We start from the raw sequence: 23,303 nt of genomic DNA on the forward strand, positions 1-23,303 counted from the left end.
ATCAAAAACAATCCCTATCCCTCACGTTAGCATCCAGTTGTTCATTTAATACTCTAATATCTTATCTTTATGAATGTATATATTTGTATGTATATATTTAAAAGAAATATACAGAAAGAAACAAAAAATACAAATATTAGATCATGTTTTCTTCAGTTGGACTTGGCAGTGGTCTTGGCAGTGGTCATAAAAAAATACAATAATTAAAAGCTTAAATACTAAATAATATGGTAAAATAAGAAAATAAAACTATATTTAGAGGGAATAGGACTGTGATCTGCGATCATGTTTTCTTCGTTGACAAAGTTCAGGTAACATGGGAGTAAACAGGAAGTGAGTCACATTTTCATCTGTCATCATGACTTGCACTTTATGAATGATGTTTATTTGTTTGTTTTTTGGCAGGTAGATCAGAGATCTAACTGGATTAGACGACTGTTGTTCATTACAAACAAAACCAGAACATTTAGGGTTGCAGTCATTCATTTGACTGCTTTATTATAATTGACTCTGGATGTGAGTTATGTGAAGTTTTATTTGAACAGACATTTAAGCAAGCACTTCGACTGTATTTAAATAGTTTTCTTTTTATTTACAACTACTTATTAAGCTTTATATTTACAGCAAAGTGCCTTAAGATGATGTATGTTTTTATGTAGATTTGGCTCAGAAAAACTGACTAAGTTACATTTATTATAATATGACTTTACTTCATACTGAAAACATGACTCAGTTGGATTTTTTAACTCAAAGTTGCAAATTCTATTGATTCTATTCTATATTTTATGGATGAAGACACCAAAACAGTTGAGACATTTGCAATTTGACCCTAAATTTAATTTTAATAGAACTCATGAGAAGGTTTAAGGCCATGGCCAAGTGGAAGGGAATTGAGCTTGTAAGTGGAGGGTGTGAGGTGCCCTTGAGCAAGGCACTCAAGTTCTGCCCACTGCTCCCATGCCTGGTTCGTGTGTAATCTTCTAGAGGAAAGACACAATTTGCAGATCCTATTGCTTCTAATTAAATTTTTCCATTGATGTACCAACCAAATTTGAATTTGGAATTCAAATTTTTACACACCTACATTTTAATAATTTCACTTCAAAGTTATTCAGGAATAGTGCCAGAAAGATAGTTGCCAAATTGTAGTTTTTGCAAATGCAGGGTGTCAGAGCATCGCTCAGTGCCAGACACTTCAGTGACCCACTGTAGACAAAGAATGCAGATATGGCAAGTATTGACTTTGCAGGGGCAGGAGTTATTTATAAACCTGAGTGCATACCAGGGACAGCAACTGCAGTGGACAGCCAGGACCTTCACATGTGACCACGCCACTATTAATAATCGTCAACAAGAAAACCCACACACGGACGGCGACTCTCTATTGCATAGACCTTTTATTCAATCGCATACAGCAGTTTAATTACACACACACACCCACTTTTTAAAAACACAACTTTCACACACAAAAAGGAGAAAAACCAGGACCAGAGTGCATCATTTCTATAAATCCCTTCCTGTCAGGGTATAAATAAGAGGGGACCAAGGGGAAGAAAAGGAGTGGCCAAGGTCGTCCTCCACTCACAGCAACACACTGTAAAAGAAGACAGAAATTATAGTTTAGTTGTTTTATAGAAAAATAAAAAGTTACAATCACACTTCAGCTTTATTTACGACATCAGAAAGTCTGAGCTGCTGAAACATGAACTGAGCCAAGTGGGTTTGGCCGCGTTTCATGTGTAGTCACGCACGCACACACACACCTCCCATCTCTGCTGCTCAATATGCAACGTCCCACTCTGACACTAAAGTTAGGAGTGCAATTAAAGGGCAGGGGTTTAAATCTGAAGAATCATTAACTTTTGACAACAGATTGAAGTCAATATTGAAGGTTTTATTGGTATTGTGATTCCAAATCGTTTTTTTGATAGCACACTTAAAGACATAACTTTCACCTGACCTTTGTTATGTTTATCAAGTCTTTCAACTTCATTTTAGGACACGACAAGTGATTTAATTCTAACATTTAAGTCTGCCCTCACTGAATTTCATTCCCATTTTACTGCACCCATTATTTTACCATGTTCTCGTTCATCTCGTAGCACTTTGCATCTATTTTAGTAACAGTTAATCGATTACTAAATTAATAAAACTAATTTTATAATAGACTGTTTTCTTCGTAATTAGACGTTTTGTGACTTTTCAGTTGCAGCCCTAATTTACTTCTGAATCAATTTATGTTGATAATTTGACCTTTCACCTCCTGTTTTTAAAGCAGTATTTTAGTCTCCAGTGTTCTCTCCCTCACTCGCAGCTCAGGTTTTAATCCCGTAAAGTGACTTTGAGTTCCATTGCCTTGTATGAAAAGTGCTATATAAATAAAGTTTGACTGAATACAGATCAAACTATATCAAATATATCTACAATTTCAATCTATCCGTGTCACATTTAGTGAAATAGCAGTTGATGACATAACTACTTTCTAGTACACAAACATGTGAATTTGATGAAGATTCACACCTATTTTTTAGAAAAGGCACGCAATGACAAACATCATTTTGCTTTGCTTCAACAGTGAAGTTAATTTATTCCACTGTTCTACTCAGTGAAAGTTCAGTTTGTACTCATTAGTGTTTGAATCAGTAACAGCTGAGGGTTACAAATGACTCAGAACATGAGGAAATTATAATTCCATACAAGCTAACAGGACTTCATGATGTTACTGTGCGTTTGAACTTGTGTCGGTCAAATGTACTTAGCACACGCACACAGAATGGAGTGGGTCAAATCTTGAATCCAAGCGCCCTCATGCAGTCTTTGTGCGCCTCAATCAGCTCTGAGCACTGATCCTCTCCCTTTTCAATGATGCTGGAGGGGGGAAAAAAAACAAGAGAAATACAGATTAAATTTTTCAAGTGAGTTCAAGTATTGTTTTGACGGTTTCCCCTTCCATTCGCTCACCAAGCATCTCTGACTTTCTTCGTCTCTGGACAAGCGCAGCAGGGTCTCAGCGGCTTCGGCTCGGCACACTGGGTCGCGGGAGCGGAGTCCACGCCGGCAGCTGACACAGTGGACATCTTTGAATCTGAAAACTAAAAAGATTGTTAAAAGAATTTTTTTTTTTGCACTATTTTTCAGCTTCTTAAACAAGACATCGAAGGACGTCGTCATTTCAAGGTCTGAGATAGACCGATCAGTATTTTCTGGTTTTTCAGGGCCCAAAAAAGTGTTGTGAATACAAACTTTAGTTTCAGTGCTATTTCCCACTAGTGCGCCGTCTTCCAGAAGATGAGCCACAACTCATTATCAACCAGTCTTATTAACCAAGCTCTTCCTCCAGAGAATATTTGACATTCACCACCTAAAATGTACTCTTACATAGTTCGTGGCAATATTGTGCATATTGCTCACTGTCAAACATTACATTAAAAGCTACCAACAGCATCTGTTTTGTTGCTAAATTCATGTTAAAGATTCGGATTAATGTCAGAAAAGACACTGGATTAAATAATGGTTGAATTCCATTACCTTCCTCTGGGTGAGGGTGCATACTAGACAGGTTTTAATAATATAATAACATATCTGTTTCTCTAACCCTAACCCACGTGGAAAAAGATAATGTTGTAAGTGTAGGGCTGCAATTATTAATTATTTTCATAACCAACTAATTTGTGGGATTACTTTCTCAATTAATCGAGTAATCGTTTGATCCACAAAAATGTTGTCACAAATTATAGTTTTGATGATTTGTTTCTCATATGGAGCAAAGCCACCAGAAAATATTCACCTGTAAGGATGATAACGATGATAATAGCAGTAAAAAAGCAATTAAATTCAGTAAAAAATGATTTGTCAGGTTTTTTAAAAAACATTCAAAACGATTAATCGAGTAATTGTTTCAGTCCTGGTCAAATGCATTAGACACTAGGCTCAAATTAAATGGGGAATACATACAAGTGTAATATTTGATCATTTTAACGCAGATTGTAATCTAATAATTTAAAAGTAGTTGGCAGTAACCAGTGGGAACGTAAACAGGCAGTTTGTTTTAGCACTTTATGAATAATTTATTTGCTCAAACACCTTCAGAGTGACACTTGTGGCGCAATTCACCAAAATGCAAAAGAAGGTTAAACGTCTTCCTGGACGGAGGCGTTACATCACGCTGGTGAAGCTAGCTAACGGCGGCTAACATTAATAGTCAAAAAAAGTCCCGATAAAAAGGCACATGAGCGGTGTCATGGCGGATAAACGGGACGATTACATGAACAGCAAGAGGTGGTTAAACGCATCGGAGGAGTTTATAGTGTGGCTTTCTCTTTATAATCTAGGTTACGTAACTTACGTGTGTGGAGGACAGCGTGCGAATGCGGCTTCACCTTCAAAAAACAAGGAATGAACGTTGGTGAACGTGCTCGCACATGTACGTTATAGTGCAATCTCACGTGACCTGAACGTGAGCAGTGGCTTCTGGGAAATGGAGTACTCTCTTGCAAAAGGCGGGAAGAAAGCAGGAAGTACACTACAGACCTGCCTCCACAGAACTCCGAGGTATGAATGATTATACATGCAGTTTAGGTATTTATTTGTATAAATATACAATTAGCTAAGCTTTATTTTACGAAGGACATTTTTCATGTGAAATAAAGCATGTTTTGTGTTCACAGTTCACTATTGACCTTGAAAACATTGGTTTGAGGTTAAATTGTTATTTCTTCAAGTAGGCAACAATCAATAGAATCTAGATTAGTCAGTGCTTACAGTGACAATTTACTTACCCTAAATAAATAGGGAATTGTTAAGAAAACAATCATGCAAATCTGTATTAGATCTCCCCTGTGAATCAGTATAATCCTACACTGACAGAAATAAAACGGACAACTTTACAACAAAAGAGGTCAAACCAAAGACAAAGAGGATAACATATGTCAAAGACAATTTAATTTAATTTGCAATGACATGATGATAGTAAATCAGCAAATCACATTTGAGAAGATGAAAGCAGAGAATTATTGTTGAATTATACTGACTGATTTACCGCCGCAACAAACGATTATTTTCAGAATCAGTTTATCTGTCGATTATTTTCTGGATTAATCTAGTATTAGTTTTTTCCAGAAAATGTTGATCTGTTTTTACCAAACCTGGAAATGATGATGTTTTAATCATTTCTTTTCATTTCATGGAGCAATAACCAGAACATATTCACATATAAGAAGCTGTTAAATCTTAAAGCTTGTTTTAATAACTGAAAAAAATACTCAAACTTATAACTCGAATATCAAAATAGTTGGCATTTAATTTAGTAACCAATTAATAATTGATTAATAGAATAATCATTGCTGCCTTGAACTGATCGCTCCTTTGCTCTGTACATTTGTTAAAAATAACTGCACGAGTTGTCACCACAAAGGTTGATTGTATTTTCTACAGCAGCTTCTGTGGCAGACATGTCCTTTGCTATAGAACTACAGTATATTACGGATGGATACAATATACTGTGCAGTGCAGTGTCCTGGGAGTTTTTTTAATATGAAAAATGTTGATATTTTGGCGAACAGCACTGCTGCTGCTGCTGCTGCTGGTGTCGCTGGTGTTGCTGCTGCTGCTGCTGCTTGGCCCTTTAAGTGCGTCAGTACAGCAAAGCAGTGCGTAAGCAGCAGCACTGACTCACTTTCTCTGGTTTGAGGGCCAGCTGTGTGCTAGATAAATGAACGCGTAAGCATTTTGTCCATTTGTTCCACTCTGTGTGAGAAATATGCAGCCCCCCCTGTTTGAAACACTCTTTTGCAGATTTTAATGTGATTACAGTCCATGATGTACGGTGCTCCGCCGAAAGCTGAATACACAGAACAAGTGACATATGATTACATTTGAATTCACAGTCTGTGCTTTGATGTTTCCTGTAGAAATCTGCCCCCTGATGGACACGTGGAGCCACAGCCGAGGTTCTGACTGTGTGCAGCCTCCTCTCCCTGGCTGTAGAAAGCTTGCAGCAAAGCAGGAGTGTAAGTGCTCTTATTCTACGCTGTCCCATAAACCCCGTTCTATGTGTTGCTAACCTACAATGTTGTACAAAAAATGATTGCAAACACTGGTGTTTTTTTTAGGCAAAAACATTGGAAAAGACCCATCTCAGTAACAACCCACAACAAGCTGAGTTAAAGGGTGTTTTTTGTCCCTTTAGTCAAGCTTATTTTTGAGACTGTCCTCCAATAAAACGTACATATAGGTCGTATGCAGGAATTACGACCTATGTTTACAACAATGGTTCAGTCCCTAACTATACCACCTTTTTAATATTTTAATTTTTTTATTTTTACTACCTTACCCTGTCTTTTTGCCCTAACCCTACCCTCAGTAACATCTGTGCATATTCGAGTTGGAAAATACTACCTTTACGTCGCATTCAGGGGTTTGAAAAAAACGACCCACAGTCACGTTTTCAGAAAACGACCTATATGTACGTTTTCAGGGGTTGAAAAAACGACCTATATGTACGTTTCAGTTGGAGGACAGGTTGTTATTTTTCTATAAAAATCGGGGAACTACCAGAAAGGTTGTCATGCTTCTTTGTTTGTGTAGTAAGCTTCCATTTCAATCACAAAACACATGCTCTAGGTGACTTGTCTATTTAAAAGGCTGTAGGAACTTGGTGGGACAAGATGTTTAGTTTAGTATAGTTTCATTAAAACGTTCTTATCTTCAAGGCATCCTCTACCAGAAATCTTCCTAATTCTAGGAACGTTTCTGGTAGAGGATGGGTTAAATGCAAGATTTTCCAGTCACCCAAACATGTTTATCAAAGTCAGGCTTGAATTTCGACTGAGTACAGTACCTTTACTTTGCTTGGTAGGGTTTTGGCTGTGCCAGATGGCCACGTAGCATGACGTTATATTGGTGAGAGACGACAACGAACGATGTAATTGAACATGACACAGGGTTTTTCTGTTGCCCCAATCCGTTGACCGTGCAGTACCATTTTACTGCTTATATATTACATAATACGTAAATATGCGAAGGAATGAGAGCCTTATTATGATGACATTAATGGACAGGAAGTTGGCGAAGAGTCCTCCAAAAGATGAAATCACTGAGAGCAGCTTTATTAAATCTTTATGTGCTCATGTGAGTTTGACCTTCAAAAGTCAGTCCACATCCGGTCAACTACACAAGTTCTTGGTTCCAGAACAAGATTATTGTATTATTTGACATCCGTTCTTTTGGATTTGAGGTTCCACACGCGTTAGAAACCGCAGCAGTTATGGCTTCTGACATTTTCTCTAAACCGGATTAGTGTCTCTGGCTCTGCACACTCACAGATGGTTGACAACTTTTTTTAAGGCAACACATCAGACAAGAGAAGATTGGCACTGACTCTACCGCTGTCCACTAACATTTCCCTTATCCTCCAAACTCTTACTCTTACAAAGGAGGGAAAAGTTGTTTGTTGGTGTTCTCGTTGTACCTCTCGCCTACTGTCCTAGAAACACAGAAAAACTGTAATCGCGTAGAAATATACACTCAACTCATCTCATACACGTAAGATGCTCAGTTAATCTCATCATCTAGCATTATCTTTTTTTTTTTGCCAACATTCTTTTTATTGTTTTTCACAACATAAAGAAATACAATCACATGTATTGAACAAACATGTCAACCGCACCCCATCCCATCCCAATTGTTCCAATTTTTGGTTGGGGAACTAAATAGTTATAGTCCATTATATAGGAGTAAACAACAACAAAAAACAACAAACATTACTGTATAATTGAATATTACAGAGGGCCACTGTTCACACGTCTCCAGGTTCTTCCATCACATGTGGCAAATCTGTTCGTGATATATAAGAAATAAAAGGGTCCCAAATGTGATGGAAATGATGCTCTTGTTGTTTTAGTGTGAAGGTGATTTTCTCTAAGGGCAGAGTGGTAGATAGCTCAGTAAACCACCTGCTGATTCCTGGTCTTCTGGTATTTTTCCAGGATAGAGCTATTATTCTTTTTGCAATTAATATACTCAAATCTATAAATAATCGTTTATTTTTTTTTATTTTCAAATTCTCTGGGTACAAACCTAATATAAACAGCTGTGGGATTAAAGGTAGTTGAATATGTAAAATATTTTGAATATATTGTTTTACTTCTTGCCAGAATTTTTGTATGTCTGTACATTGCCAAATACAATGGAAAAATGTCCCCTTTTCCCTCTCACATTTGATACAAATATCAGGAATAGCACTATTATATTTATTTAGCTTTTCTGGAGTTATATACGATCGCATCAACCAATTATATTGCAGTAATTTTAGGCGGGTGTTAGTAGTTCTTGATTGTGCTTTAGCACATGCCTCTTCCCACTCAACCACCGAGATGTTTTCCTGTAGATCCTCTCTCCATGCCCCCAGCCGTCCCATAGATGTTTCTGTACATCCATCCACCAGACATTTATACATTTTGGAAATTAGACCCCTCCCTAAACAATTCGTATTCATTAGTTTCTCTATAACAGACATTTCAGGGATATCTAATGTTTGATTTTGTTGTGTTCTAATGAAATTTTTTAACTGTAGATATTTGAAAAAATGATTACGGGGTATATGAAATTTATCAACTATTTCTTCAAATGACATCAGCACCTTTTGCACATTGTACAGATCTCCTATTTTCCCCAGCCCCTTCATGACCCAAGATTTAAATCCCCCGTCTGCTTTTCCTGGTGGGAAGGAGTCATTCCTCCATATTGGGCTGAAGACAGAGAGAGAGGACGTTTCTTTAAGATATTTTTTAACTTGATGCCACACTACAATCATGTTTTTCACAATAGGATTTTTTGTAGTCTTTTTAAGGATTTTAGTGCTTGCTGAATACAGGTATGTAGGGAGGGGCAGACTTAGCTGGAGTTCCTCCATTTCTTTCCAGAAAGGAGCATCTCTTTCTGTGAAGTAGAATAGCAATGTTCTCAGTTGTGCTGCCCAATAGTACCAGAGTGGGTTGGGACATTTCAGTCCCCCTCTGTCAAAAGGTAAGTACAGTAGTGATAGTCGTGTTCGGGGACGTTTATTATTCCACAAAAATCTGATAAACAATCTTTTTAGTTGAGTGAACAGGTTACTTGGAGGAGGAAGTGGAAGATTTTGAAACAGATACAACAGTTTAGGCAGTATATTCATTTTAAGGATATTTATTTTACCTATTAGTGATATTGGTATATGTGTCCACCTATCCAGTGATTTTGAAATTTCTTGCATTAATGGTTCATAATTACATGCTATAATATGTTTAAGTTTTGGGACAATTTGGATACCCAAGTATGTGAAGCAATCCACAATTTTAAATTGAGTAGCTACATTAGGAGGGTTTTTACTTTCTAGTTGGTTTAGAAACATAATTGATGATTTGGATTTGTTTAATTTATATCCTGAGATTTTTCCAAATATATTGATGAGTTCTAATAATTCAGGAATGGATGTTTCCATCTTTTTCAGAAAAATTATTATGTCATCCGCAAATAGAGCTAGACGGTGCTCCTGTTGCCCAACTAATATGCCTGTTATGTTTTGGTGCATTCGTATAGCTATTGCCAGTGGTTCTATAGACATTATAAACAGCAAAGGAGATAAGGGATCTCCTTGCCTACATCCTCTTTGTATTTTAAAAGATCTCGATATATTACGATTAGTTATGATTTCAGCATATGGTTCTGTATAAAGTAGTTTTATCCACTTATTAAAATTTTCTCCAAAACCAAAACGTGTAAGGATCTCAAATAAATAGGACCATTCCACTCTGTCAAACGCTTTTTCCGCGTCTAATGACAGTAATGCTGTATCTGCTGCCCCCTTTTCTTCAAACAATATATTTAGTATTCTCCTAACATTATAGAAGCCTTGCCTATTTTTTACAAAGCCATTTTGATCTTTGTCAATAATATTTGGAATAATTTTCTCAAGTCTCCTGGCTATTATCTTACTCAAAATTTTTAAATCCACATTTAAAAGACTGATTGGCCTAAAATTTTCACAATTGTTATTTGGTTTGCCAGGTTTTGGCAACAAAGTGATTAGAGCTCCTCTTAAGGATACTGGGAGAATTCCATTTCGAAAAGATTCCATGAACATTTCTAATAGTGGTGGCATAAGTCTATGTTTAAACATTTTATAAATTTCAATAGGTATCCCATCTGGCCCTGGGGTTTTCCCTCCTTTGATATTGTCAAGGGCAACAGATAATTCCATTAAAGTTATATCTTTTTCTAGTTCTTCTTTAATTTCTTCTGATATTCTGGGAATATGAATATGATCCAAAAAATTATTTAGTTCTAAAGTATTTAAACCTATTTCTGAGCTATACAGATTTTCAAAAAAATTCTTGAAGGTTTCATTTATTTCAATTGGGTCCACAATAGTTTCATTATTACCATTTTTCAATGAAGTTATTAGCCTTTCATTCTGCATTTGCTTGATGCGCCATGCTAGCACCCTGCCAGGTTTTTCACCTTGGTCATAGAATGTCTGTTTAAGTCGTAGTAGACCTGATAAAGCTTTTGTTGAAGATATTTCATTATATTGCGTTCTTAGTAGAAGTAGTTCTTGGTGAGTACCTTGAGATCCTGATTGATAGTATTCTTCTTCTAATTTCTTTATTTTTGTTTCTAGTGATTTTGTCTTCTTATACGTTTCCTTAGCTTTAGAGCTAGTGATATTAATTATTTGTCCTCTAATAAATGCCTTAAATGCTTCCCATCTGATACTTCCTGAGGTCTCTGTTGTATTTGTTTCAAAATAGAATTTAATCTGCTCGTCAAGAAAGGTAACAAAGCCTGTATCCGCAAGCCATTTCGTTTTAAATCTCCATTTAGGACGATCACAAGTCAATTTGGGATCACAGTAGATTAAAGAGTTTGGGGCATGGTCTGACAGGAGTATTGCATCATAGGAAACCTTCTTAATTTTACATTTTAGTATTGCTGAAATCAGGAAGAAGTCTATACGGGAATATGACTGATGTGTACTAGAAAAGCATGAGTATTTTTTATCATTGGGATTGTCTTCCCTCCACACATCGATCAAATTCATTTCTTTCATGAAATAATGAATGACACTCCTGCTTCCCGAATGTGATCGATCCATTCCTGAACTTTTGTCTTTCCAAGGGTCTAATGTACAATTAAAGTCGCCCGCCATAATACAAGCACCAGGTAAAGAAGCAATAATTAGAAATAAGTCTTGAAAAAATTTTGGCTCATCTGTATTTGGGGCATAAATATTTACCAGAATTAATTGTTCCCTGAGAATTTTCCCTTGAATAATCAGGTACCGTCCTGCCTTGTCCCTAATAACTTTGTGAATCTGTAAAGGAATAGAATCATGAACCAAGATCATGACACCCCTTGCCTGAGAGGTGAAGGGGGCTGACAAAATGTTTCCTTTCCACCTCCTCCTCACTTTGAGTTCATCTCCAAGTGTTAAGTGAGTTTCTTGAAGAAATACTATGTTAGATTGTAATACTTTAATCCTGTTCATAACTTGTTTGACCTTTTTTGTTTTTTGTAGCCCTCTGCAATTCCAAGATGTAATTTTAACCTTTAGTTCAACAGACATTGAGATAAATGACTTTGAGTTTCCCCAACATTTTAAGTAATTTCAGCCCAAATACAGAGGGAAAGAAACCAAGAACAAAATACTTTCCCCTGGCCATTAACATACACCTGAGAGTCATTCCTCCAGGTGCCCCCCCACCCCCTTCAAATATTGGACCTCCAGAAAGCAAAAAGCTGGTCCACACAATGTGAGGAACAGTATAGCTATGCTGATGCATAATAATAATAGTCAAAATAATTTAAGAGGAAAAAAAAAAAAAAAAAACTGAATATACCTAACTGCTCTGCTACTATCATTCAGATAATTGTTTTAGAGCAACCCAACAAATGAAAAACATACCGATATGTGGTCTCCTGAATTAAGTAATATATATTAAATAAATCGTTTCTTATCGATAGACAGGTGAGGCAGGGAACTCAGAACAGTGTATCTAATTAAACAATTTTAACTTTGCCCTCCACTTCTGTCTCTACAAATACAGGATAACAGAGTAATGTATCAACAGCGGCTTAATTTGCATGTCTTATGGTCCTCTACTCCTCAGTACCTCAGTGCTGTTCCTTATCCGACTGGATTTTCTTAATAAAATGTTCGGCTTCGTCTGCGTTGTTGAAGATGTGGGAGCGATCGTTGTAGGTCACTATAAGCCGGGCCGGAGGGATCATGCCGTACCGGAGCCCAAGTGATCGTAGTTGTCGCCTCGCCTCCTCAAACTCCTTCATCTTCTTGTGCGTCTCCGCTGTCATGTCATTGTAGAATCTCACCGGCTGGTTTTTGTAGAGGATCTGCCGTTTTGCCCTGGCCGCTCTCATCACCGCTTCCTTATCCTTATAATTCAAGAACTTCATTATAATGGTCCTCGATGCAGAATTAGACCCATGTTGTCGTTTTGGCCCAAGCCTGTGTGCTCTTTCCACCGTGATTGTCCCCCGGAGCGGAGTCAGCTCCAGCGCCTCCGGTATCCAGCTCTCCAGGAAGCCACAGGTGTCTACACCTTCTGCGCCCTCAGGTAAATTAACAAGCCTTACATTGGAGCGACGTGACCGGGTCTCCAGGTCCAGTACTTTCTCTTCGAGGTCTTTATTTTTCCTCTCTAGATTTTTCACCTTCTCTTGTAGCTCAGTTGTATCATCTTCTGTTGTCGAAATCCTCGCCTCTGCCTGTGTGACTCTTCGTGAGCAGTCTGTCAAGTCCTTCTTCACATTCTCGATGGCGGTGAGAATACCATCAAATTTGGATGAGAACTCAGACTTCATGTTGTTAATAGCCGTTAGTATAGTTGTCAAAGTGGTACCGGACTCCTCGTTGGTAGTAATATCCGCCTCCGACTGCTTCTGGCAGTCAACGCTAGTGGTGGCGCCAGTGTCCGCGGTAGGATCCATGTTGCTAGCAGTTAGCTTATCTTTAGCGGTTGACGTTGCAAAGTTGGTCAGGCTGGATTGATGTATCTGGCCACGATTCGTCTTCTTAGGTGGCATCGGTATTATTTTTTAGTACTGGTGTAGTTGTCGGGCCGTTTGATTCATACGAATTTTGCTTTTGGAAAGGATTTTAAGGATTTGAGTAGCAGAGCAGTCTTACACGCGTCTCATCAGCATGCTGCCATGACCGGAAGCCAGCATTATCTTTTTTAACAAAATCAAAACCAATTCCCTGCAGGGAAAGAAAACTAGAAAAACTCCTAATCTTCTTCTCTGTAATCCTCAAAAATGATAGATATATTATTCAGCACAGGTTTTGTTTGGCTTTGGGTGTGAATGGGCCAAACAAAGAGCACAGGAGCTGGATCAGAGCTGGGAGCATATGTACAGCATCAGGTAACACAGAACAGTGTTTAATTACATCCTTGGTTCTGACGGCCCAGACCGAACTTGTCCCTGGACGAGCAGCCAGATGTCATCCCCCTCCACTCAGTCACACACACACACATGCCATTGTCTTCAGTATTAATTTGAGCCGGACCTTGCCCTCTTGACATGGCTTGATTCATGAGGAGACGAGACACAGACTCTGAATAGTTGATGAGCTGGTGAGAAAAGAAAAGAGGTGTATCAGGCTAGGGTGGGGGCAGAAATAGAGCGAGGCTGACAGAAAGGGAGGGATCTGGAAGGCGCGTGTGCACTCACTCTGCTCCACACAGCTTCAGCAACGCACTGAGGTTGGAAAATTACCTTGTGACCAAAGAGGGGGGGGGAAGGTCAGGACTGGTGCAGTCATAGACAGAGAAGAAGATTAGAAGAAGAAGAAGCTGCAGGAGGGGAGGATGGATAGTGCGAGCGGCTGATCAGAGAGGACCGAGCCGAGTTGGGGACATGGAGAAGCTGAAAGGTCCCGGCATCCCCACGGTGGCCACCTGTGGATGGAGAGCCCTGCTTCTCCCGCAGCTGAACAGGCAGTCGCTGTACGTGTACGGCAGCGAGGTGGCCGTGGAGAAGGAGTGCATCAAACAGCTGCAGAGCGGAATCTTTGTCATTCACCCGTTCAGCCTCATGAGGTATTTGATGGGGTCTGGACCCACAGCGGGGACACACCTTTTTTTTTTCCCTGACACAACCTCATTTATGTTTAAAAAAGAAAAATTAAGTTGTGATTAATCTCTCAGAAACGGCTGCTTTAGCTTGACGAGATATTATTAGGTGTTACAGAAATGGCAGTAAAAATGGTCAGAAAAGTTGTATTATGCATAAATTTGCTTATATGTGAAAGTTTGTTTAGTTTAGTTTTTTAGTTGTAGATAGACTCAGTGTATATACAGTATACATAATTAAGGTGACCTTTAAGGATTTTGGCTCCAGAGATCTATAAATTCTTATCTTATCTCGTCTTGTCTTGTCTTGTCTCGTCTCGTCTCGTCTTATTATTAAGTTACGATTTATATCGCTATAGGAGCAGGAAGTTGTTGTTGTTGTAGTCACATAACTACCTAAACATCACCCTATAAACAATATTTAGTGACCATTTTGATGATTGATCAAGATTTAGACCCTTTATTTACCCCGAGTTGCAGCTTCTCTGTTTTTGAAAATGTACAGTTTCTGATGTGAGGGAATGATAATCAATCATAAATATCAGCTGGTACAATGGATCACTGTATTGTTCTGTATGGATTGCATTATTAATTGAAACATTGTGGCTGACAATGCTTTCTGTGTATATAAAGATAAAATCAGAGGATTAGAGAGAGGGAAGCACATGGGTTAAATTACTTCATTTTAGAGCTGTGCTTTCACGGATGGTTGACTTTGCAGTGTCCATACGTTGTTGTTATTGTTATTAATAGTCCATACCGCTAACGGATGGAAGTGAAAACGGAGATGGGATCAGAGAGCAGAGTTATTTGAGCCTGTTATTGAATCCTGGCTGAGGAGGAATGCAGTTACAGTATCAGGAATAATGAGCCAAACGACCTGAGAGTCTCCTCTAAATGTCTTTTTATGTTTTGTCTTTAAGGAGTTATTACATCATGGCCATGATGGCCATTACGTTCCTGAACCTGATCGGGATTCCCATGGAGATTGCCTTCCTGGACGCCACCAGCGGTTTGGCATGGGAGGGATTTAACGTGTTTTCAGACACTCTGTTCCTGATAGACGTGGCTCTGAATTTCCGTATGGGCTTCATAGTCGAGGACAGCGAGGTGAGAGCAGCTATTTTCAGACACAATCTGAGAGACTGTAATCCGCGCACAGACAAGCACACACACAATCCACCTCTGTCCCATCTGCAGTCGACTCGGTACAGGAAGCTCGAGATTAACAGAATTTCCTCCTCATCTCAGTGAAATTGGCTCCTGCTCTTTGATTTTATAACAGGGATTATTGAGTGGGGTGAACGAGAAAGATTGTTTGTTTTTATCTGCATATGCTTTGCAACTTCTCTCTTGGCAAACACAAACTGACCCACATTTTGTGTTTTCCTCTCTGTTGTCATGTCTGTTTGATTCTCAGTTGGGTTCCCGGCTGTTTTGAAATATTCATGCATATGCTTTAACAACAATTTAGAGACGCCGGCGTTTGGTTTTTTTTTCTCCCTGCTATTCTCATCTGACATCAATGCCGTGGCTCAGTTCACATGTAAAATTATACATCTGCTCAATGTGCCGCTCCGTTTTCTCTCTTTTTCAGGAAGCCGTTCTGGATATCAAGCGGATCCGGCTCAATTACCTGAGGACATGGTTCATACCAGATGTCATAGCTGCTTTCCCGATTGGCTACATTCTGCTGTTTGCGGTAAAATAACAACAACAAAGTGAAGTGTTGATGACGCAGCAGAAAAGCCAACAGTGTGCTGCAATTAATTTCACATGAAGCCATGAAGTCATGGTTTGTCATGTATGATGTAGAGCTCACAGAAAGTGCTTTAGAGGCAATTAAAGGTCCAGTGTGTAACATTTAGGAGGCTTTACTTGACATGTTGCTACACTGTTTGTGTGTCTGCGAATACAACTGATATTGCTAACAATAGCTTACAATGGCTAGCCTGAGATATGTTTGCGTCCATGTTATTTTCCCCAACTTCTCAACTGGAACGTGGTCAACTCAGAGGTGACGTCACTCCCAGTTCCCACCTCCGATGTAAATGGAATGCACCAAAGGACTTAAAGATATACTCTAGTCTAGGGTCTTGCTTTAGGGAGGCAGCCATCTTGTGCCAATATGTTTCTGCCAGTCTTATCTGACATCGCTAACAGACGAGGAGTTTTTGAGTCGGAATTCCCTAGCTCGAGATTCGTTGACATGCTAGTTTTCGGACAACTCTGAGGTGACATCACTCCCACTTCCGGATTTCCAGTGTGTATGAAACACACCTTAAGTCTTTTATGTGTACTCAAGACAAGGGTCTCGCTTGAGGGATGCAGCCATCTTGTGCCAACATGTTAAATACAACAGACAAACCAGCTGGATAAAGCATTTTGTGTTTTGAAGTGAGGAGAATTACATCTTTCTGGTACAGAAAGGCCACTGTAGTTCCCGGGTTGCGCTTGAGAGTCCTCCAATTGTTACCATCTGCAATCTCACCATTAGATGTCACTAATCTTTACACACTGGACCTTTAATGAAGCAAAGAATAGGAATTTTGGTAATTTTGGTATCAAAAATAATATCACGTTATTTAGAGTACATTAATTGACTTTAATTCCACCTTCTCAGGGGTTACACTACCATAACGACGACAATCCCTCCAAGACCAACAAGGTGATGAGGATCCTGATGTTTGTGCGGATCATCAGCCTGATCCGCCTCGCTCGCGTGTCCAGGCTCGTCAGGTTCTTCAACGAGGTGGAGAAAGTAAGTTCAAAGATCCAGACACTCTTTGAGACTTACGCCTGAAACCCAATCCACCTTTCTCCCACCTGCAGATACCTTACCAGACCTGGCTCGCGTGACAAACGTGACTTTGATCGCTCACAATGTCATTTGTAAAACGAGAGGCGGCAAATGCCTCACACATCGATCCATAACTTCATTTAAAATCGCATGTTACGTAAACTTGAGTGCAAATAGCACCGTAAAGGGAGAGAGAGGAGACCTCTGAGTTTCTTTATGTTTGTATTCTTTCTTCTCACATTGAAACACGATATTGTGGACCTTGGCTCTCGTGCATTATTCAGGTTGTGTGGATGGAATTTACCTGTAACTCTTAGCCTTTAAGCACCCAGCCGCAGAGGTAAATGGTTTCTGGTAAATGTTTCTGCACGCTCTCGCTTGGCAGTCAGCTGAGCTTTTGTTTGGATTTAAGTTGATCCTCCTCTGGGCAGATTGTGCCAGATCGTTTTACTAAACCATTTATTTTCCACCTCAGCCTCGCGCAGCAACTTTTAGGATACGATAGCAGTGCATGGCCTCTGCGTGATTCCAGGCATGGTGTTCCTACTTTTGTTTTACATGTAGAATTCCCTGCAATGTTTAGATGTTGTGCAATGAAATCATCGCTTCAAGTCTCACTGTCTTTTCTGGTGTTTTGTGAAGATTAGGTGCAATTGTGTTGTCTTCTTTAAAAGATTAGATAATAGATCCACGTGTGATATGGGTCATTTGAGTCTTGCTTTCAAAGTTCTGTTTTTTTTGCATCTTCAATCTCAGACCAGCACTCTGGTAATCACAAATGTTCCAAACACTGTTATTTAATGGGGGAAACAAAAGTGAAACCTGGTAAATGTTCAGTGTTGCATAGTGCATAATATCCATCAACTCCATCATCCCGGCAGAATATCCTTTCAGCTGCAACTTCTTTACCTGATAATCCAGTAATCTGGCTAAATGGTTGTCCTCTCTGATTGTCTGCTTGTTTTTTTCTTGTCCCATTTGGACTTTGAGGACCTCAGCAATGACTGAAGTTGAAAACCACGTTCTCGTAATCAGAAGAAACATTGGCGAGAAACTATTGAAACCAATGCTACACCATTTGTGACAATTTGCGTGTTTTTTCCTGTCATCTCTTTACGACAGGTGTCAAATGCGAACCTGGAGGTGGTCCGCCTCTTCTTCCGCGTCTTATCTTTGTTCATGATGATTTTCCTTATGTGTCACTGGAACGGCTGCATCCAGTACTTTGTCCCCATGCTGGAGGAGTTCCCCACCGACTGCTGGGTCCGCAGGGGGAACCTCATGGTAAAACTTTCTGCTCCTTCACCTTAAATAATCCTAACAAGCAGTTAATTCATGGCTGTCAAGAAACAAGTGCTAAGAATAGGATACCTCCAAGAGAGCTAGATTATGCTGAACCCCAGATTTGCAAAAGGTTCCACTTTTGATAAGAATAATTGATTTTTCCAGAATGCTACAGTGATCGAGAAGTACTCCTGGGGAGTTTTCCGAGCTCTCTCCCAGATGATCGCTCTCTCTTACGGCTCTGAGGACGCTCCAACAAGTGAGAATTGATTTACCTCTATCTGGCACTCAAAGGTCCAGTGTGTAACATTTAGGAGCGTTCATTGGCTGGAATTCAACATACTACCCATAAATATGTAAATGTTTTAGCCTTTGAATAAGCCATTCATGTGTACAATCTTGTCCCGAACAGACAAACCAGCCATTTTGAAGTGAAAGTTCACTACGTAAACAAAGAAGATCAACATCCTTTTGATTATGCAAAGCGGACCGTAGTTCCCTGACATGCTTATTGGAGGTCTTCGACTAGGAACTTGGAAATTCCCAATCTCACCACTAGATGTCACTAATTCTTACACAATACACCTTTAAGTGTGATTGTACTGCTTTCTCTGTCAGACACAAACACACCACACAGTAGACTAAATTGAGGCGGTTGTGTCGGCCACAGATTATATCGAGTTGTGGATCGTCATGGTGAGCATGGTGTCCGGCTGTCTGATGTACACCGTCCTCGTCGCCAACGCCACCGCCATGATCGTCAACGTCGACCCGGCGTCCAAGGAGTACAAGAGCAAGGTGCAAGAGCATGGGTGACAGTTTCTGTCCTTCACACACACCTTCATACTAAACCAGATATTACAACAAATTCGGGAGAGACCAGGGGTGAAATTTAAAGGTTGACTTAAACGGCTTGTTTATAATAGCATGTATCTCTATGGCTGTGACCGTCCGCAGATGAGCCATTTGGAGCACTACATGACCTTCATGAAGCTGCCGCCCGAACTGCAGCTGCGTATCACCACCTACTACCAGGCTCGCTACGGCGGGAAGTGGTTTGACGAGAAGGACATCATGGACACGGTGTCGTCAGCGCTTAAGGAGGTAAAGTGGGACGTTGAATCCTTGTCTCTGGATTACAGTTGTATCTGATTTCTACTTCCGTGGTTTCTCAGAGAAGTGGAGTTTTTGTCTTTGACTGTCTTTACGTGTGAGAACCAAGTCGTAACATCACCCTTATAAGGCCTAATCCAAAATGTTTTCTTTTTTGTTCCATACACAAAAAACCCCCAAAAATGATTCAAAACCCTATAGTATCTATGCCAGGCCTGTATGTGGCGCCATTACACTGCCACAAAAACACACCAAAAATGGAACAGAAGAAGTGGAGCATGCACATAAAGGCCGTTTCTCAATATGCATACTTCTCTGTACTTGCATACTCCCGTACTTGGCGAGTATGTAATCCAGTAGTACTTTGTCGGGTATTGAGAAATGGCCAAAGCGTGTGGAAGTTGACACGCTTTGGTGGGGCTAAAGCATCAGTTGCTTATTGGTTGTAATTGGTTGAAATCCCCGTTTTGGACTCTCTAGAATCCCGGTTTGCTGGAACCTGGCTCCTAATGGACAATTCTAGCTGTCAATCACGACTGGTGTCGACCCACATGTCACATGTGCTGAACTTTATCATCACATTTCCTCCAAATGGTGACAAAATCAACATTGTGTTCTGTTTGAGAAGAAACTGAAAACTAGAGATTAACTGACGCCATAAATCAAGTGAGAAGTAGAGTTTTTTTGTGCAACCAGCAGAATCGCCCCCTGGTGGCTATTCAGTTTATTCTCACTTTCTGATTGACGTAACAGGAAAAGTACGTCCATTTTTTTATGTATAGTCAGCTATTATGGGAACGCAGATCCATCATCAGGAAGTGTTAAAGTCAACTTCAGCTGACGTCCACTGAAACCTCCACATTTATTTTGTGAACTAAAAGTATTAGTACACTTCTTATTCATTCAGCCAATTTTTTTTATTTTATTTAAAATGGTTAAAATCTTCTTTTGCATTTGCTCGTGGCTCTCTTCTCTGGTTCTATTTTTGCTTGTGCTGACGTACAAACAGACAACGGACACCAACACAACATCGTCTGGTCTTTGTGAACAGAAATAAGTATGTGGATGTAGAGCATGGAAGCGGGATCTCACAGGAGACACATTCAGGACAGGTTTTTAATCCCAGGTGTAAACCAACGTGGAGAACATGAATGTAGAGAACATATACATTAATCACTTCTGTCTTGTTGAATTATTCATGTTTTATCATTATGAATATTTTTCCAGCAAATCCTGACGGTGATGTGCAGCAAGCTGCTGAGGAAAGTTCCCATGTTTCACAGCCTGGACGAAAGCTTCATTAGGGCCGTCCTCTGCAAACTGGAGTACGAGGTCTTCCAGGCGGCAGACGTGGTCGTGTGGGAGGGCGTCCCAGGAAACCGCATGTACTTCATCGAACACGGCCAGGTCCTCATGGAGTCGGACTCCTACGAGAAGGAGCTGTGCGATGGAGACTATTTTGCAGGTGGGCAGAATTTACTCTGTTGCTGTTAATGCAAGTGATGCATCACATGGATCTTCATAAAGCACTTTCACAGTCTCCCTGTGTACATTAAGATACTATATATAGTTTGTCCAATATAGATTTTCGCTCAGTCGTCACTGTGATGCTGCAGCTTTGCTCCATTAAGAGTGTTTTCTAAAATAATGTGAATTTATTGCCAGTTTTCTAAGGGAAGTATTGACCTTCATTCATCTATCTAACATAAGCACACAAGGCTGCATAACACAGTAAATAATATAAGTGATGCCAATATTTTTTTCAGCCCATAAATGTAGCCTATTATTTCCCCTTCAATCTGATTAAATACGAATGTTTATTGATAAGTAACAAAATAGCTTAAAGTTTTGTCTCTACACTCTACATTACATTGCAGTGCAATTATATACAGTATTTTTATTAAAAAATAATGTAGAAAACTAAATATTGAAATAATTAAATAAAACAGGTCATCAAAAAACAGCAAAGGAAAACTATTGGATTAAAGAAAATAAGTTTTAGAGAGTCTAAGCAACACTTATTAAGTATAATAGTAATTGTACAATGCCGATTATTAAAAAGCAAATAATGGGCCAACCGGTAAATCAGTCTACCTTTATAACAGGGTTCTTTTTCTGGCATTATACGCCACTGTCTCATTTGAGGATGTGGAGCCAAACTCCACTTAAAAATCTGTCAATTTACGGTCCAAAAACAGTTGCACTCTGGATAATCCACAGCTGACAGTCTGCCCTGTGGATTATCGCCAGTGACATGGATCAAGTTTCTAGGAAAAGGTGCCGTTTTTCCCTCAACTGCATCACAAGAACATGTCTAAAGCAGGTGTGTAGAAGAAATAAAGTCTCTTCAACACTTATATATTATATTTTTTGACATTTTTGTCAAAATGGACTCCTCTACAAGCCCAGTTTGTTTGCATAGTTGAGCAGAAGACAATTTCTTCCTGTTCTTATTCTATATTATTGTTATTATGAATCATGAATAAACCAAAACTATTCTCCATTTTGTAGGTTTTATTTAATTTTGGGCAGGTCATGAACTGACGTCAGCAGTGTTTAGAGCTAAGCAGGACAAAAAAAAGTACTCAGCTAAGTCTGGTTATTTCATTTAGGATTAATTGTCAGAGCTCATCCCCGTCATTTGGGCTGACTTCCCTCATTAACCACGCTCTGGTGGTCCCTCTCTGTGTGTGTGTGTATGTGTGTGTGTGTGTGTGTGTGTGTGTGTGCGTGTGCGACAGAGACATGCATGCTGACCAAAGGCAAACATCTGGCCACAGTGACGTCGCTGACCGACTGCCAGTGCTTCACTCTGTCCCATGCCAACCTCCAGAAGGCGCTGGAGGGCTTCCCGGATCTGAAGAAGGACTTTGACAAACTGGCTCTGCTCAGCACTGATTGTGGATCCGTGTAAGACCAAAAACTTTGACCTCTTTTTTTTTTTTTTTTTTACTCTATGCCGCAGAGATTACTAAGGACAATTTATGTGATGATGGACTAAAAAAGACTGAGGCTGTTTACTTCATGTGGACACGTACCTCACAGATGAGAAGGACGGGTTACTTACTCATGTTATTAGCAATAAATAATCAACATTATCACAACTCCACATTAAAAACGGGTCAAACATCTGATGTCTGATAATAAACATCTGTCTGTCCACGTGTTACTGCCTGGTAATTGTCCAACAGGTTTGCTTGAGAGGCTCCAAACATGGCAGGTGACTTACTGCCAACGTTGACGCTGTTTGGATATGAAACGCAAGAGATACCGACAGAAATGTGACAGGTAAATTGCTAAAAACAACACAAATACACAAGAAACAGGCACATGTTGAAGAAATACTGCACCAGTGAAGGCAAAAAGTATTTTAAAGGTCCAATATAGGAATTTTCAGGAGGGTTTATTAGAAGAAATTTAATATGCTATACATAAGTGTGTGTAATTGCAATAAAATAAACATTGTTTGATTTTCTGTAGCCTTAAAATATATTTTTTATATGTACTTTAGGCAAGGGTCTTGCTCTACGAAGGCGGCCATCTTGCCCCGCCACGTTTCTACAGCAGCCTGAATAGACAAACCAGTCAATTTCCGAATATTTCACCACCATAGCTCCCTGTTGCTCCATGTTTCAATGCGCAGTCTCACTAATTCTTACACACAAGACCTTAAAGACATTTTTGTCATGATCGTATCAACAAAAACAACAGTTTTGGACACACACTTTACTGGAATAAGACTGGGCAGGAAACACAAGCAAGCCGACAAACATAGGTTTTGAAACAAATTACATAATCCATCGCTATTAAATCAAACAAGGGGTTTAACCTTGGGCATTTTGGTCGTGTGTTAATCTGGGATGTTATAACGGTGTGGGCAAAGCCAGCAATTACTAAGGGCCCCAGGCTGGAAGGGGGGTAAGGGAGGGCGAGGACAACTGACTATATTTGTCCACAACAAGAACATTGTGATTAAT

At 39.5% G+C, this 23,303-nt stretch overlaps 2 protein-coding genes across 5 annotated transcripts; one reads left to right on the plus strand and one right to left on the minus strand.

The window, feature by feature from the left end:
* Positions 1-1,378: 1,378 nt before the first annotated feature.
* Positions 1,379-4,431, minus strand: LOC131443805 (cytochrome c oxidase copper chaperone). Its single transcript, XM_058613805.1, has 4 exons — positions 4,346-4,431; positions 2,962-3,092; positions 2,769-2,868; positions 1,379-1,594 (listed from the first exon to the last, which is right to left on the minus strand). The coding sequence occupies exons 2-3, from the start codon at positions 3,075-3,077 to the stop codon at positions 2,784-2,786; spliced, it is 201 nt and encodes a 66-aa protein (XP_058469788.1). The 5' UTR covers positions 3,078-3,092; positions 4,346-4,431; the 3' UTR covers positions 1,379-1,594; positions 2,769-2,783.
* Positions 4,429-22,755, plus strand: hcn5 (hyperpolarization activated cyclic nucleotide-gated potassium channel 5). 4 transcript variants are annotated; one of them, XM_058613727.1, is made up of 12 exons: positions 4,429-4,551; positions 5,886-6,008; positions 15,053-15,239; positions 15,727-15,831; positions 16,753-16,890; positions 18,052-18,213; positions 18,379-18,472; positions 18,884-19,011; positions 19,171-19,317; positions 20,554-20,791; positions 22,068-22,236; positions 22,518-22,755. In XM_058613727.1, exons 3-12 carry the CDS (start codon positions 15,066-15,068, stop codon positions 22,525-22,527), a joined length of 1,365 nt encoding a protein of 454 aa, XP_058469710.1. In that variant the 5' UTR covers positions 4,429-4,551; positions 5,886-6,008; positions 15,053-15,065; the 3' UTR covers positions 22,528-22,755. The 4 variants fall into 4 exon arrangements, with proteins under 4 accessions (XP_058469710.1, XP_058469719.1, XP_058469692.1 ...); XM_058613736.1 differs by having other exon boundaries at positions 4,473-4,551; positions 5,910-6,008; XM_058613709.1 differs by lacking the exons at positions 4,429-4,551; positions 5,886-6,008 and adding an exon at positions 13,238-14,096 and having other exon boundaries at positions 22,518-22,752.
* The last annotated feature ends 548 nt before the right edge of the window (positions 22,756-23,303 follow it).

The sequence above is a fragment of the Solea solea genome, chromosome 2 (assembly GCF_958295425.1).
Source record: "Solea solea chromosome 2, fSolSol10.1, whole genome shotgun sequence".
In the NCBI taxonomy this organism is placed as follows: Eukaryota; Metazoa; Chordata; class Actinopteri; order Pleuronectiformes; family Soleidae; genus Solea; species Solea solea.